Below are 16,041 nucleotides of genomic sequence, written 5' to 3' on the forward strand. Positions count from 1 at the left end.
GTCCTCATACATGACCTGCTGTCCTCATACATGACCTGCTGTCCTCATACATGACCTGTACCAGTCTAACAAAGTAGAAACATCTAAATGTAAGTTTGTATCAATAAATATTCAATCTAAATTTAATCCATGAAGATTTGTCTGTTTTTATGTTTGTTTTATTTCTGCATTTTTCAGAAAATGTTTCTCCTGCAGCAGAAACCAGAAGTTCTTGACACCTCTGCAGTTTTACTGAAACCAGCTTCAAGTCTGAATCCTCAAATCAGAGCTTCATCACTCAGAAACCTCCTACTCAGGTTAAAATCCAAGATAATCTGGAAGATTAAATCAGCTGTGAGGTTTTATTATTCTCACCTTGCCCAGAGCTTCTTTTAGCTGCTTTTCAGCCGTCGCCTGTTTGACATTGGCTTCTTTCACCATTTTATGGGCCTCCTGGAAAACAGGCGTGACATTCTTACAAACTGGATTCTGAACGAGTTTAAATTCACATTTAAGAAGAAAAGTCGAGCTCGGTCTCGTGTAGGTTCCAGAGCAGCTGCTTGATTCACTAAACGTTTTTTACCGAATACAGAAGAATTCAAACACAAAGCCCCAACACCTTAGAAAGAAAGAGACGAAGCATGAGATCAGATTCAGCCTGAATCCTGAACAAACCGCACAAAATGCGTTTATTCATAAATATATATTTTTCTTTTTAAAATGGACTCTGAATCCATCAACGTTTATGTTTTTTGTTCAAAATTTGTGGTTCTTTTAAAGATTTCTACTTTTACTTTGAAATTTAACTGGAAACACATTTTACAGACAGAACGATTACTCATGTCTCAGGTTCTGATGGAGTTGTTCTGGTTTCCTGTATCTCACTGGGATGTGGCGTGACGAGTTGGGACTTAAATCATTAAAAAACACAAACACTTTCAGAAGGTATTGTTTTTTTTAGACAGCATTTGGGCCAAAATTCAGAAAAAACATGCATAAATATTGTTTATTTTGTTGCTATTCAGCCACACAGATTATTAATTATTATTAATTAATCATTCCAATTTATTTTTTATTTTCTCATGCTCCCAGGGCACCTGCAATTTCACTCCTGTTTAACTTCAATCTGTCACAATTTAGTTTCAAAATGGTCACAAACTTCTTCAGAACTAAAATGAGAAAAGTTTAAAACCGGTAGGCCTTTCTCGACAACAAATGTTGCTGGGCGATTGTCTCAGAAATTAATGCAATAAATGATAATATTGTTTGAAATTTGAAAATAATTAGTAATTATTGTCAAATTTAAGAAATGTTGGTAAATTTGTGTGTAGTAATTTTTTTGACCACTGAGTGGCAGTATAAGACCGTTTGAACCAAAGGATGGATAGTGAGGGAGCGAGCAGTGTGTCTTCAAAAAAAATGGGAGGGAGGCCCCTTGACGTGACATGGGCTGTCTCTCTTTCCTTTTTTTCGGTTCTCAAAATGGCGGACGCTCGGTGTGGTTTGAGCTCTTTAGCATTTTTCACACAAAGCTTTTAATTAAAAAAATCAGTAAACAAGTTCTCAGCTTCTTTTTGCAGAGAAAAACAACTTTTTACATGAAGGAACGGGTTTCAACCGTGAATTTTGGAGCTTCGATAAGACGGAGGTTTATTCCCAAGGTCAGCCTGTTAGCTTAGCTCGTAGCTTAGCTTCTCAGCTTAGCTGCTTTCAAAAATCCAAAATTGCAATTTTTGGACAGTTAAAACAGATTTTAAAGAATAAATAGAAAGGGAGGGGTCAGTGAAGAGCACTGGAGTTGAGCCTTTTGTCATCCGGTGTCTTCAGAAAGAGAGAGACACGAAGAGACAATAAAGAAGATAAAGGAAAATGAGGTCGATCATTTTCATTTATTATGAGATTAATTGATTTATTGTTTATTGTGACAGGTCTAAAAACCAGTTTCAGCAAACCCACAACTCTAAAACATTCAGAGAAAGTTTGGTTTGCCAGTTTTTCAAAGTTGCTCATAATTTTTGGGACACAAGATTACGGCCCTGCGGAACACCTGAGGAAACTGGGAACCCTTGTAAACATTTTCAGATCTTGTTCACATTATTTCACCAACAGTTGCAGCCCAATGAGACAAGGTCTTAAAATACGTTTCAGATTCAGTTCTTCTGCTGAAGAGTTTTTTTTTTTTATTATTATTTTGTCCTCCAATTGTTTAGTTCCTCAAATAAACCAGCTTCTCTGCTAACGGCTATTAGGGAATCATATTGTGGAGATGAAATCCTATTTTCTGTCAAACTGAGTCATCTTGTTTTACTTTGTAATGATTCGTGTACGACTGTCGGACACTAACTGGCAACTCAAAAATGCAGGAAGATACGTGAATTTCCTGTTTTTGTCTTTTTGCGACCAAGTGACCACCGAGCCACGTGGTTGCAATTTTGAAAATAAAGGCTGTTTTTTGTGGGCACAGGTAAAAATAAATAAATAAACTGTATTCTTGCCAGTGCACATTATTTTATTGACCACCTTGGCTCGTTTTGTACCCACCGTGGCAGCCGACTGCAAGTTTAAGACTTAATCTGATGGAGTTTATAAAAAAATACACTATCAGTGTGGTTTTTAGACCTGGACTTTTGTCTTGGATGTTTCTTGTTCTCTGCTGAAAAGTCAAAAGAAGCTGTAGCGCTCGAGACGAGTTCGAGACGAGTTCGAGACGAGTTCGAGACGAGTTCGAGACAAGTTCGAGACAAGTTCGAGACGTCCACAACAAAGTTGTGAGAATTTTGAATGGAAAGTTGTGGCACGTATTTTTTTCGACGAGGTTAAAACTGAAGCAGCAGGACGCCTCTGTGACACAAGAGAAGTCGAGGACTCTCGAAAATCACAAGACCCTCTGGAATCTCAGGGACAATGTTTGCCAAGTAGTCGCAGTCCAGTGAGACACCCCCTCAAAGACACGGGAACAAAGAGTTTACACTTTCAACTGTTTGTTACGACTCTGCTCCATATGCCTGAATAAGAAAATTATTTCAGGACATCACGTCAGGTTCAGGGACTGAAACAAAGTGGGAAAAAAAAACACCCAAAGTCTGTTTGGAAGAAGTCGATTCTTAATGCTGAAGATTTCATGAAGGGATGAGAATAAAAACTAAATAAGGACACAGAAACAAACAAAAATAAACTTTTTTTTCTCTAAATTAAGAATTCTTGCATCATCACGCAGCCAAAACATTTAAATAATTAATATTTCGTCTGTCTGGTTTGTGTCTGGCTGCCGTCGAGAAGGAAAGGAAACAGGAAGTGGAGGCGACGAGAGGCGGACCGACCTGGAAGAGACTGGCGGTGAGCTCCTCAAGCTCCTGGCCGAGCTGATCTCTGACTTTAGACAACCTCTCACACTCCTCATCCTTCAACAGCAGCTCCTTACACACACACGCACGCACACACACACACGTACACAAACAGAAAAACAAATGAAAAATAAACACATGCAGGTAAAAATCACAGCGTGGCCAAAAAACAGAAGGAGGTGGAGAAATAAAATCTGTGACGAGGTCGAGACAAACCAGTTTTATCTTAAATCATAAGAAATGAGCACAAAAAACCAAATTTAAATAAAACACGAGTGATGACACGTCTGCACACACACGCACACACACTCCTCCAATAACAGCCGAGGAGCCGGGACTCCTCCCCCTTCATGGTTAGCTGATGTAGCCGCCTCCTACCCTCTGAGCCTTGGCCAGCTCCTCCTTCAGCCTCTCGTATCCTTTCTCTCTGACTTCCATCACCGACGGGCTCCGAAGCCGCGACAGGCTGTCGCTCAGAGCGCCGCACTCCTCGCCGTCCTCCGCAGACGGGACGCCACCATCGGTTGACTCCGCCTCCAAGCCGGGCACGCTGCAAACACAGTGAGGTTGGATTACTGAGCGACAGAAAGCTGGTCTGTTGTTTTCGGCTTCTTTACCTCCCATTGTGGTTGTGCCGCGGTGCGGAGTACACCGGCTGAGTGGGGAGCTGGTCCGCACGCAGGGAGGTGTGGAGGCCGGGTGGGGGCGGACCCAGGGAGTGGGTGCGATACAGAGTGGTGGGCGGGGCACTGTGACGGGCCGGGGGGCGCTGCTCTGCTTGGTTCTGTAGAACACAAACAAACCCAGGTCCGTCAAAGTTCAGCCAGCATCTAGACTAAAAAAAAAAGCAGCTAAAACCAAAAGCTTCATGGGACTGTGGTCAACCTCCCAAGACATGGACGCCAGACAAAATGCGACCCCAGGCTGATCGAAGTACAAAGAAGAAAAAGAACGAAACATTCAAAACATTCAAGCTGAACTCCAACAGGGAACGTCCCTTCTGATCGTGCCGTCACATTTTACATCATGAAGACGGCGCAGGAGCTCCACTGACGACAGAAGAACGCACGAAGAACAAACAGGAAGTCACTAAAATGAAGGTAAACAAGAGCCGACGTTTCTGGGACTGATGCCTCCACTTATTAATTTTTTCTTTCGGCTGCTCTTCAGGGGTCGCCACAGTGAACCAAGTCGCACGAAGACTCGGCGATTGTTTTTACGCCAGATGTTCTTCCTGACACAACCACAGGCACCGAGCTACCACAGCCTCTGTGTGGAGCAGAGAGCTGCTATCAGGGGCGTCGGGGGAGCAGATGGTGGGGGTTAAGTGCCTTGCTCAAGGGCCCAGAGTGGGGCACATGAGGGTGGAGGCAGGTGTGGGTGCTTCACCTATCCCTCCCACATTTTGATGTTGTCGGTACTGGGAGTTGAACCAGCGATCTTCCGATCACAGGCCCACCTTCTCTAACCTCTGCGCCACCACTCGCCTCCACTTGTTATGTGGAATTATTGTGGAAAAGGTCAAATTCCTCCTCACCTGTAGGTTTGTGATGGTGTTTCTAAACTAATGACATTTTGGGGTTCATCATCCTTATCAATAAATTTAAATTAAATATTTTGTTTTACGCTGCTCACTGATGAGGAACTCTGTCTTGCAATTGTTTTTTTTTAAACATTCAAAGCTCAAGCAAGAGCAGAGTGACGCCGTTTCTTATTTAAATTAGTTCAAAAACATTTCTATTTAAAATCTGCTTCAGCAAAACGACTTTTTTAGTCCTCTTTTGCTATTTTTAACTTTAAGCTATCCCTTTGATACTTTTAGCCAGCCTTTAGCCATTTTCAGTTCACCATTTGCTGCTTTAGGCTATTTATGAACTTTTGCTTCTAGCTAGCATTTTGCTACTTTAGGTTTCTAGCTAACTTTTTGCTACAGTTAGCATTTAGGTAGCCTTTTGCTTCTTCTAGCTGTTAAGTTGTGTTTTGCAACATTTAGCTAACAGTTTACAATGTTTAGCTTTAGCTATCCTTTTGCTACTTTAAGCAAATAATTTTCTGCTTTTACTTATTAGCCTTCTGTGACTTCGATATTCTAGCATTTTGAATTTTTTAATTTTAGTTAACCTTTTCTTACATTTAGCATTTAGGGAGGTTTTGCTACAGTTAGAATTTAAATAGCGTTTCGCTACAGTTAGCATTCAGGTAGCCTCTTGATACAATTAGCATCTAGGTAGCCTTTTGCTACAGTTAGCATATAAGTAGCATTATGCTACAGTTAGCATATAAGTAGCATTATGCTACAGTTAGCATTCAGGTAGCCTCTTGATACAATTAGCATCTAGGTAGCCTTTTGTTACAGTTAGCATATAGGTAGCATTATGCTACAGTTAGCATATAGGTAGTCTTTTGCTACAGTTAGCATCTAGGTAGCCTTTTGCTACAGTTTGTAGTGTAAAGCGCTTTGAGTATCTTGATAAGCTAGAAGGGTGCTAAATAAGTACAGTCCATTTACAATTAAAGCATCTAGGTAGGTAGCCTTTTGCTATGGTTAGTGTCTAGGTAGCATTTTGCTACAGTTAGCATCTAGATAGCCTCTTGCTATAGTTAGCATCTAGATAGCATCTAGCTAAAGTTAGCATTTTGGTAGCCTTTTGCTACAATTAGCATTTAGCTAGATTATTACTACAGTTTGCTTTTCACTCGTTTTGCGATTTTGACTAGAAGTAGCCTTTTGCTACTTCTAGCTTTTAGCTTTTGTTTTGCCACATTTGGTTCCCATTCATTACTTTTAACTAGCATTTAGCTACTTTTGGCATTCTGCTTGTCCTTTAGCTTTAACCCCTCAGTTTCAGCAAACGTCAGTAGTCGTTCAGCGTTCAAACTGAAGTACCCCAGAAAACGTTTTCTCTCCAGTTTAACAAGTTGTGTTGAAGGTCCCATCCTAACGAGGCTAAGGCTAATGAACGTCCCGTTAAGAGACCAAGATGGACTACAGCTGTGAAGTTTTATTCTACCAGTGTAAAGAAACGGGTGAGGGTTTAGTTACCTGAAGGTCAGGTGTGGTGGGCGAGGCCAAGTTCACCTCCTGGAAGCCCTCCAGCGTTTCGGCGTTGCTCTGACCGCCGCTGCAGGCCATAGCGGCTGCTCTCCGACATCATCCGGTCTGCAGACAGAACAAAGGCCCGTTACCGAGGCTGCGGCGAGTTTCATCAGCTGTGTGTGTGTGTGTGTGTGTGTGTGTGTGTGTGTGTGTGTGTGCTGTACCATCGTGCAGCTGTGGATGGAGACGCCCACAGGCTCTGGTTACAGGTGAACTGATGACTCAGCAAACGGACCAATCAGGACAGGTAACAACCATCCTTACCTGAGAGACGAGGACGAGTTAGTTTCAGTTTCTAATAAATGTTTACTTTTTAAACTCGACACAGCAGCTGACATCTTTAACAACTGGACCAGGTTCTGGACATTAAATGCAACATATCACCTGACAAAAACATTGTCGCCTGCTGTTTTGGTGGCGGGCGACAACAGAAACCCTGGTTTCTGATCCGACGTGTCTAAAGTGAGAGAAGCTCCATAAATTCAGGGCGTCTTTCTGTCGAACAGCTTTTAAGGCTCGAGTGGTCGTCCATTAGGAGGTCTGAGAGCCGCGTCAGGACTTTCAGAGGAAACTCGTTCTGGGCCAAGAGCGGACGGCTGTGAAGCAGATCTTCACTTTGTTGTTTTTGTTCAAGTGATTTTCTGTCACAAATCTTTGTTCAGAAAAAACAAATAGAGGCAGAAATGAAAAATGAAGATGTTTTGCTGCCCTGAATTTTGCCTCTCAGGCTAATCACCTGATTAATGGAGCTCTTGAGCATTTGTTTATTTATTTATTACAAATGTTTGGCTCAATCCAGAACAGATGAGGTGAAACAGCGGCTCACGCCAAACGCTCCTGCAGCTCCGGCTTCAGCCTGTGCAGCCCAGTTGTTGGTCTGCTGCCCAGCTGCGCTGCAATACGTCAGTTTAGGTCACATCTTTATGGATGAATGTTTGAGTTACTGGAAAAAATAAACTAGCTGAACAAACTGGGCTGTAAAAAAGCAGCTGCGATGAAGAGAAGCAGAAACTGAACAGACGAGAAAAGCTGAAGACATGTCTGGTTCATCAGTAGAACATGAAGAAATTAAAACTCTGAAGGTGCAGAAGCAGCTACCAGCTTTAGAGTTTAGCTTTTTTAGCATTAGCAATATTTTACTACTTTTTTTTTTCTTTTTTTGCTTCTAGCTATTCTTTAGCTATTTTTAGCTTTGAGATAGCCTTTCACTACTTTTAGCTATTATCTAATGCTTTGCACTTTTGGCTTTAAGATAGCATTTTGCTACTTTTGTATTTTAGCTAGCATCGTTTATTTTAGCTTTAGATAGTGTTCTGCTTCTTCAGCTTTTAGCTAATGTTCTGCTCAGTTTAGTTTTACATGATATTTTGCTATTTTAGCTGCTTTCAGCTATTATTTTGCGCTTTCGTTTTCTACCTAGTTTTTGCCGTTTTTAGTTTTAAGACAGTATTTTGCTACTTTCAGATTTTAGCTAGCGTTCTGTTTATTTTAGCTTTAGTGTTCTGCTTCTTTAGCTTTTAGCTTATCTTCTGGGCATTTTAGCTTTTAGCTAGCTTTCTGCTCAATGTAGCTTACCTGATATTTTGCTACTTTAACAAGCCTTTTGCTACTTTAAGTTCATGTTATAATACTTTTAGCTACTTTCAGCTATCCTTATGCATTTTCATTTTTTACCTGGTCTTTGATACTATTAGCTTTAAGCTAGTATTTTTCTACTTTTGGCTGTTAAATAATATTTTGATACTTACACTTTAGATTATAATTATATTTAAGCTGATGTTTTACTATTTTTAGCTACTTTCAGCTTTCCTTTTGTACTTTTATTTTATACTTAGCCTTTGCTACTTTTAGCTTTTACCCAACGTTTAGCACTTTTGGCTTCAAGCTAATATTCAGCTACTTTTGACTTTTTAAATAACAGTTTGCTACTTTTAGATTTTAGCTGGCATTCTGTTTATTTTAGCTTTTAGCTAGTGTTCTGCTCAATTTAACTTTCACCTGGCATTTTGCAACTTTTAGCTGATGTTTTGCTACTTTAGCCTTCTAGCATTTTGTTTCAGTACATCACCCTGTGCCTGTGAATCCTCTAATCTCACCAGGATTAAGATTTATTTTTTTTGTCTCAAAACAAAGCTAAAGGCGCTGCGGTGGCATCAGAAGTACTTTAGGTGTTTCCAACAGTTTGGTTTGTTGAATTCATCAGCTTTAGCTCATCTTGGGTTTCGTTGACATCTGTGAAGTCTAATCCAGCATAAATTCCTCAGTGTTGACGTTTAAAACCAGCTTTGAGATGCTGGAAATCCCAAACAGAACCTAAAGTTACCTCAACGAGCCACTAACACCCGTCTCACCTGCTGGTGGACAAACTTTGTGTACATAATTAAAAACACACCCAGACTGAATCATCGGAGCTGAAACTGTTGCGACTAAAAACTTTGTCACTCCCATCGGACCTTTCAGGATGTCTGATCCTCTCCGTGGTGCATTCAGGGACACACGTAATGTCCATGACAGTCCAAGCGACTAACGACACAAACTTTTCAAAGATATGCTAAAAATAGTACGGATAGATTTGTTGGCATCATTAGTCACGGGTGCCTTCAAGCTTTCCATCAACGTTGAGCCTGTTTAAAGAGAACCAACGGGTTCTGGGTGGTTCGGTTCTGTTCACCACTGAACACGGAGCAGAGGAACCAAAGAGCCGTCTGATGAGATATGTTAATATCCATGTTGCCACGACCATCTCCAATCAGCTTGATGCTCCTCTGACCTCAGCTCACAAGCAGAAGGTTCACGGGACCGTAGACAACCTCCCAAGATGTGGACGCAAGAGGAAATGCGACCCCGGGTTAATCGGAGCAGAGTCACTCAAGCACAAAAAACAGAAACTGTTCAGAAAGTTGACAAAGTTCTAAAAGTGATGCCAAAACACACCGAGAACACAAACGGTTTCAAGTTTAACGACCCGACACGGACCGACGTCTGAGGAAATCCAGGTGAAACCTCACCTGCATCAGACCAACCAGCCTGGTCTCCATGGAAACCAGTCCAGGTAAGCGGACACGCTGAGGGATGTGGACCACAGATCCAGTTACTCGGGCCACGTTTCTACACACGAGTTCTGTGTCGACCCAAAACAACAGAACCGACTGAGAAGGGAGCGGAGTGGAAACAGTTCGACTCCACGAGCCAGGACGGAGCCCGAACAAGCTGCGAAGCTGCACTCAAGTTACGCAGCGCACGTGACGTTTGTAACGACGCAACGTTTTATCCTGCAGAGGTTTCCAGATGTGGAGTTACCGAGCCGCTTACCTGCTCGGCTAATTTAACTCAAAAACATCATTTGTCATCTCAGCTGTAAAATAAAGATGTTTTCTTACTTTAAACGAATTTAGGCTTAATATAGCTTGTTTTCATTTTTTATTTGGTAAGCTTAAAATCAAATCAAAACTTAATGATTTTTGGTCTTTTTCATCCAGTGCGCTAAAGACGTTTCCTCTGAAATCCTCGCAGACTGCAGTGTACACACCCAAACTTCAAATATATTTTAGCTCTAATAAATTTATTTTGAAAATAGGCCACAAGTGTCTTTTTAAACTTATATCTGCTCCATAAAACACAGCAGAAACATAAATATGACGTCAGAGTCTTCTGCCACTCACAGGTTAATCATTTTAAAAATCTGACTTAAAGTTTTTGCACAGCGACTGTTTGAGGCTTACTTTTTAGTCGTTTTCTGCCTGTCAGGAAGTCAGAGAAACAGGTGTGTGGTTACCATGGAGACCATGCGCCACCGGCAGATTTCCTTTGATCTGGGTTATCTCATTGTACAGTTGATGTACCTAAATGTGGACATGTTTACCATAAACTAATACAAAGTATCAATGTGTCCGGGTGAAGATGGCACCTGTGTGCTGCCGGACGAAGCAGAAACTCACCTGGTTCAGGTGAACCAACGCGTTAGCATGTGAGCTAACAGATGCTACGTGCTGCTATCCGACACCAAACACATGAAACATGCATGAAAAGCGGCGCGGCAGACGTGTCTGGACGCGGAAATAAACGAGTTTTGTTTATTATTTCTTAGAAGAAGAAGAAAAAAGGCAGCTCAGTCCGATAATAGGAGCACACGTACATGATTTAATCCAGTTGGAGCTAACTGGCTAAACTAGTTCGCTAAAAGGAGCCTCAAAGTGACGACATGAACAGGTAATGACCGCTGCGGACTCACCGTGTGGACACCTGTCGAACCTGTGGCTCTGCCTCCCCGGTATCAAACCCAAAGAACACAAACAAACAACCAAATAAACAATCAGACGCACCGGGGCGGCTGTTGACGCAGAGCCTGACGGGAGGTGCGTTCAAAGACCGCTCGGAAACTATGCGACGACAGTGAAGGGCGCAGCCTGGTTGAACTTTTTGTGTTGGACTGCACTCCAGTGTTTAATGCTGAAGGGCGCCATTTTTATCAGAGCAAAGTGGCAAAGAAAGAAACACGTTAACAAATCTTAAAATAAATACTTATTTAAATAAAAAGAACACGAAATATATTTCATAATATAATCAAAAAACACGAAAACAGACACATACAGCTAAATTACACAAGTTGTGATTTATTACATCAAATTCTGGAGTCAGCTGTCATTACTGTTTTTACGTAAAACAGAATAATAATAATTTTCCTACGCTTTTACTGGAAGTGAATCCATCACTACTTCAGATTGCAGCCGGCAGGGGGCGACAAAAACAAACAAATAAAACCTTTAAACTTGAAGTATCAGGTCCTAATTTAATCAATTTAGTTGGTTTTTTTTTTAACAAGTTTCTGCTTTTTAAGTTATATTTCATGAATAAATAATTTTGTATTCTATTAAATGATTTCCTTTTGATTTTTGTTAAAAAATATTTATTATCTAATTATATTATAAGATTAAAATTGTTATAATGCAACGTGGTTTTTAAACCTAAACCTAAGGTTTAACATAGTGATTTTTACATGCACCAGTTTATTTTATTTTATTCCAAAGTAGTTTCACTGTATATAATAATCATTTGAGATCAAATTTAGTTGTTTGTTTTGCATTCTTTCGTGATTTATTCAAAAGCCTTAAATAGAGTTGATTTTGAACCTTTTATTATTTTTGTATTAAACATTTCTGTACGTTTTTGTAAGGTAGTTTAGTCAGAAAGCATCAGATGTGAAAAAATGTTTTATTCCTCATCATTTTAGAAGTTCAACAAACATATTTCTATAAACACATAAACACATGTTTCTGCTCTTGTACGGTGCAAGTTTTATTTATATTTTGAAATAAACAAAAACCACCAAATAAGCGTGTGGAATTGTTGCTAAAGCCTCCAGAGTTTGTTTTTATTATACTGAACAGTGTTTAAATATGAGAATGAGTCATTCTTCTGGATTTATCTCAACAGGAGAAACGTCCCACAGCCATAAACTCTATTGATGGGCGGGGTTTATACTGTTTGTGTTTTAGGACACACCCTCCGGTGGGCGGAGCTTCCTCGCTCCTTTATCTGGCTCCATGTGGTGACGTTCCACTCAGATCTGCAGGATCTCCTGGACTTTTTAAGGAGAACTGACCTGAAACCGAACCAGATTCATGTTTTTGTTTTATTATGACAGATCCGTGGAGCTCTTTGGTAAGTTTACTTACTATTTTCTGTAAAAAGGAAAATCAATATTTAAAAAAAATCATATATAACGAGTGGTAGTATATTGGACGGTTTATTATTAAAGTATTTGTAGTCAAACATTTTATGACTTTTTCAGGTAAAAGTCGATTTAGATTTTTTTTTTCAACTGAGAGCCAGAAGAATTTATGTATAAGCAATATAGCATAACAACTTCCCTAAAATGATCAAAATATTATTTTTTATGCATAAATGTCAAACGATAACTGAAAACTGTATTTGTGGTTTTATTCCCAACACTGAAAGTGGTCATGTTGTTGTTCTGTTGTTGAATTAAACCCAAACTGATCAAACAGCTGAAGCTATTCATGAATATGAAAATACATTTAAAAAAGAGGCATCAATTTATGAAACCCATCAAGAAACCACAAACAACTCAAGAAAAACAAACATCTTACTATAGATGTCAGTTCTTTGAGTTTCATCTATAACAAAACTTTTAGTGCTTCTCTTGATAAACTGCACAAATATCTGTATATATATATTTATATATAGATCTTTAACAGACCCAAATGAGCCCAGACTGGGTCCGTCTCTGAACCAGCCCCAGTTCATCCCCATGAATCATTTCTCTGTTCGTGCCTCAGTAACTCCCTGGTTTTGTGTTAAACTCACTTTCTCTCCCCTGAAAGTTTCCGTCGGCGTCCTACAGGAACGTGTGCGAGAACCCTGCCGGTTCCGGCTCCAGGAGCTGGTTCTGCAGCTCCTCATCATGGGTCAAACTGGTCCGTCAGGTGCTGAGTCGAAAGCTCTGGAAACGAACTGAACATTTCAGGAGGAGAAATGCACTTTGTGCGTTTATGTAACCGAGACCCGCAGAGATAAAACACAGAACCGGGTTAAAGATTAAACCTGAAATATTTACCTAAAGCAACAGTTTCATCACAAACTCCTCCAAGAATTTCATGTAAGTGCTCGGTTTGCAGGGAAGACGCAACAACTGAAGAATTACAAGTCAAAAAGTATCAACTGTATCAAAACATCTAGATATAATAATAATTATAGAGTATTTTCTGTTTTACGGTTTAGACACAAAGTTAAAAAAGTTATTTTTTTAAGCTTCAGTTTCCTTTTTACACATTTCACTGAATTAATAAATGTTCTCAAGATGTAAACTTTACTAAACTTTATATATTTGAAGACGCTAATGATAAAAAAAAAGATGTTTCATGATAAAGAGTTTGTTTCACATTTTAACTACTTTTAAAATCAAACGTTCACGTTTAGCTCGACAGGCGTTAAATTTAGGTTCTGACATGAAACGAGCAAAAATAAAGTCAAACTATTTTCTGTTTAATAAATTAGAAGTCATTCGGATTAATTTTGAAGTATTTTCAGTTCAAATCGATTTTAATCCAATCCGATAAACTTCTAGCACTTTAAAGACTGTGACCTCTGACCTTTGACCTCTGAGTTGGGCTGAATCTCACCTTCTGACGTCTCTTATCGTCCCTCCAGCGTCTCTCAGAGAAGTTTAGATGATCCCTCAGAGGACAACCCAGACATGATTCTAGTTCTGTCCTAGAAGAACCGGACCTTCCACCCAAAGACCGGCTGACCTCTGACCCCTCCTCGCCATGGACGTCCGCCTGCGGGCCAACTCTCAGCTCCAGTACCAGGTCAACGGCGGCGCGTGTCAAACCTCCAGACTGGTCGTGAGTGTTTGAAAGGTTGTCATTTCAGACGTTTAAACAGATTTTTATCAACGTTTGGAAATAATTCATGTTTATGAAACTTGATGTGAGCGAGCGCCCAACGCTTACAGCCTCCACGTGTTGCTAAGGCCAGTTAGCTGTGGCGGCCATCTTGGACTGGGGTGACTCCGTAATTTGATCAGTTGCAGAGGAGGATCCAGAGATTATTAGTTTCATTAATGTCCGTCCAATGGTGCATGAGATATTTTGCTGACAGACAGACACACCAACACGTACAGATGGGGATATTCATTCAGTGATTTAGGAAAATTTAAATGAAAACCACAAGTTTAAAGTAATTTTAGGCTTTTAATAAAATTATATAGATATTTTTTTGTTGTTGTAATATTTAGTTAAAAACAGGAACATTAGAAAAAAGAAAATATTAAAAATAAAACAGGAATCAGTCTTTCTTATTTTAGCTATACTTTGGCTACTTCTAGCTTCCCTTTGCTACTTTGAGCCTTTTGCTGCTTTCACTTTTTACCTAGTGTTCTGTTTATTAGCTTGTAGCCAGCTTTAAGTTACTTTTAGCTTTTTCTAACAACTCAAGTTCAGCGTTCTTGTTTTTTCAAGTTACAAATATTTTGTTTATAGAACTTTTCAAACAAAAAGTGGCTGAAACAACAAACTTCTCTGCAGCTTCAGCGAACCAAAGAATAATTCTGTTTTTATCTTTACCTGCAAACAACAACAAAAAACAAAATCAATCTTCAGCTCTGAACAGATAAAATCACTGTTTCGCCTGTTTTTATTGATCGTCCATAAACAGATTGGTATCGCTCCTAAAAAAGGAACCAAGTGAGTTTTTCTTTATCAGCTTGATAAGAAACATGTTTGTTTCAAACTCTAAATCAAACACCAACAGTACAGAAATGATACTTTGATTTTCTGGTTAATTATTATTTGAAAAACATCTTTTCATAAATGTGAAGCCAGTATCAGCTGGACACGGAGCAGGCTGGTTTTTTGGACAGAAGTCTTCTTTTTGTCCTCTCCGAGACGATAAGGACGGCCTGAGATGAGCTGCTGATAAGACGAGCTCCGGGTTGGGTCGACACAGAACACTCAGTCATCAGAAACCCTGAGAAATCACACCTGCTCAACCTCCTAATCTCTTCGAGCCTCAACTCAGCGTCGACTCACGTCGCAGCCGAACCGGTCGGGCTGCAGTTTTTTAGGTCTTGAGCTGCTTCGTCACAAAAGGCATCATTCATTCCAGCTGAAAGCTGCGGGCCGGTGTTTATCTGGTTTCACCTGGGTGTTGCTGCAGGAGTCTCCTGTTTGTGTGGGAAGCTGAACAAAGGGCCCGGTTCTGTTGGTTTTCAGAACTCTGATGTCAGCAGCTAATCTTGTTCATGATGTCAACAACAAGCCGAAGCTCAAAATTAGCAGCTATCTCCAGCTGTGGAGCTCCTGCATGTCAGTCGTTACAATTCACCACTCCAAGGAGCCAACTTACAGACGTTTCTCTCTTTTCTAAGATTTGTCTAAAAATTGTAAATTCATAACCAAGTGTTGAAGTATTTGTTTGAACTGGTTACAAATTTAAAGTTTATTAAATGTAAAAAAAAAATTACAAATAAAAAAAAAGGTCATTCATATTTGTAGAAGTAACGCTAACAGAAAGCATGAAACGTGGCGTAGCATAAAAAAAGAGGAAGTTAACCCATTTTGACCAAACCCATATTAACCATGAAAATATACGATCAATATTATCCATCCAACGATCAATATCCATCTAACGATCATATTCATTTGACAAACAATATTATTCATCCAATGATCAATATTATCCATCCGACAACCAACATTATCCATCTGACGACCAATATTATCCATCCAACAATCAAAATTATCCATCTGACGACCAATATTATCCATCCAAGGATCGATATTATCCGTCAATCAATATTATCAATCCAACAACAAATATTATTCATCCAACAATCAATATAATCCATCCGACAAACAATATGAACCATGCAAGGACCAATAATATTATTCATCCAACAACCAATATTATCTATCCAACTATCAATATTTTCCATCTGATGACCAATATTATCCATCCATTAATCAATATTATATATTCAACGATCAATATTATCCATCCGACAACCAATATTATTCATCCAATGATCAATATTATCCATCCAACAATCAAAATTATCCATCCATCAATCAATATTATCCATCAAATGATCAATATTAG

The 16,041-nt window shown here is 39.6% G+C and overlaps 2 protein-coding genes across 4 annotated transcripts in view; one reads left to right on the forward strand and one right to left on the reverse strand.

The window, feature by feature from the left end:
- LOC119428338 (RAB3A interacting protein (rabin3)) overlaps positions 1-10,784 on the reverse strand; it is a 15,130-nt gene extending 4,346 nt beyond the window's left edge. For 2 of the 3 annotated variants that reach the window (XM_037696012.1, XM_037696011.1), the window contains exons 1-7: positions 10,652-10,784; positions 6,585-6,684; positions 6,367-6,483; positions 3,941-4,107; positions 3,702-3,873; positions 3,300-3,395; positions 355-432 (exon numbers count right to left, since the gene is read on the reverse strand). In XM_037696012.1, the coding sequence (XP_037551940.1) occupies positions 355-432; positions 3,300-3,395; positions 3,702-3,873; positions 3,941-4,107; positions 6,367-6,456 (603 nt within the window). In that variant the 5' untranslated portion in view covers positions 6,457-6,483; positions 6,585-6,684; positions 10,652-10,784. The remainder of the gene's footprint in view (positions 1-354; positions 433-3,299; positions 3,396-3,701; positions 3,874-3,940; positions 4,108-6,366; positions 6,484-6,584; positions 6,685-10,651) is intronic. The other variant, XM_037696013.1, reaches the window with a different exon arrangement.
- Positions 10,785-11,986: 1,202 nt separating this feature from the next.
- Positions 11,987-16,041, forward strand: part of LOC119428358 (mediator of DNA damage checkpoint protein 1) — a 6,467-nt gene continuing 2,412 nt past the window's right edge. Inside the window, exons 1-2 of the mRNA XM_037696034.1 lie at positions 11,987-12,081; positions 13,591-13,787. Of these exons, the coding sequence (XP_037551962.1) occupies positions 13,710-13,787 (78 nt within the window). The 5' untranslated portion in view covers positions 11,987-12,081; positions 13,591-13,709. The remainder of the gene's footprint in view (positions 12,082-13,590; positions 13,788-16,041) is intronic.

The sequence above is a fragment of the Nematolebias whitei genome, chromosome 22 (genome assembly GCF_014905685.2).
Source record: "Nematolebias whitei isolate Nwh7 chromosome 22, NemWhi1, whole genome shotgun sequence".
In the NCBI taxonomy this organism is placed as follows: Eukaryota; Metazoa; Chordata; class Actinopteri; order Cyprinodontiformes; family Rivulidae; genus Nematolebias; species Nematolebias whitei.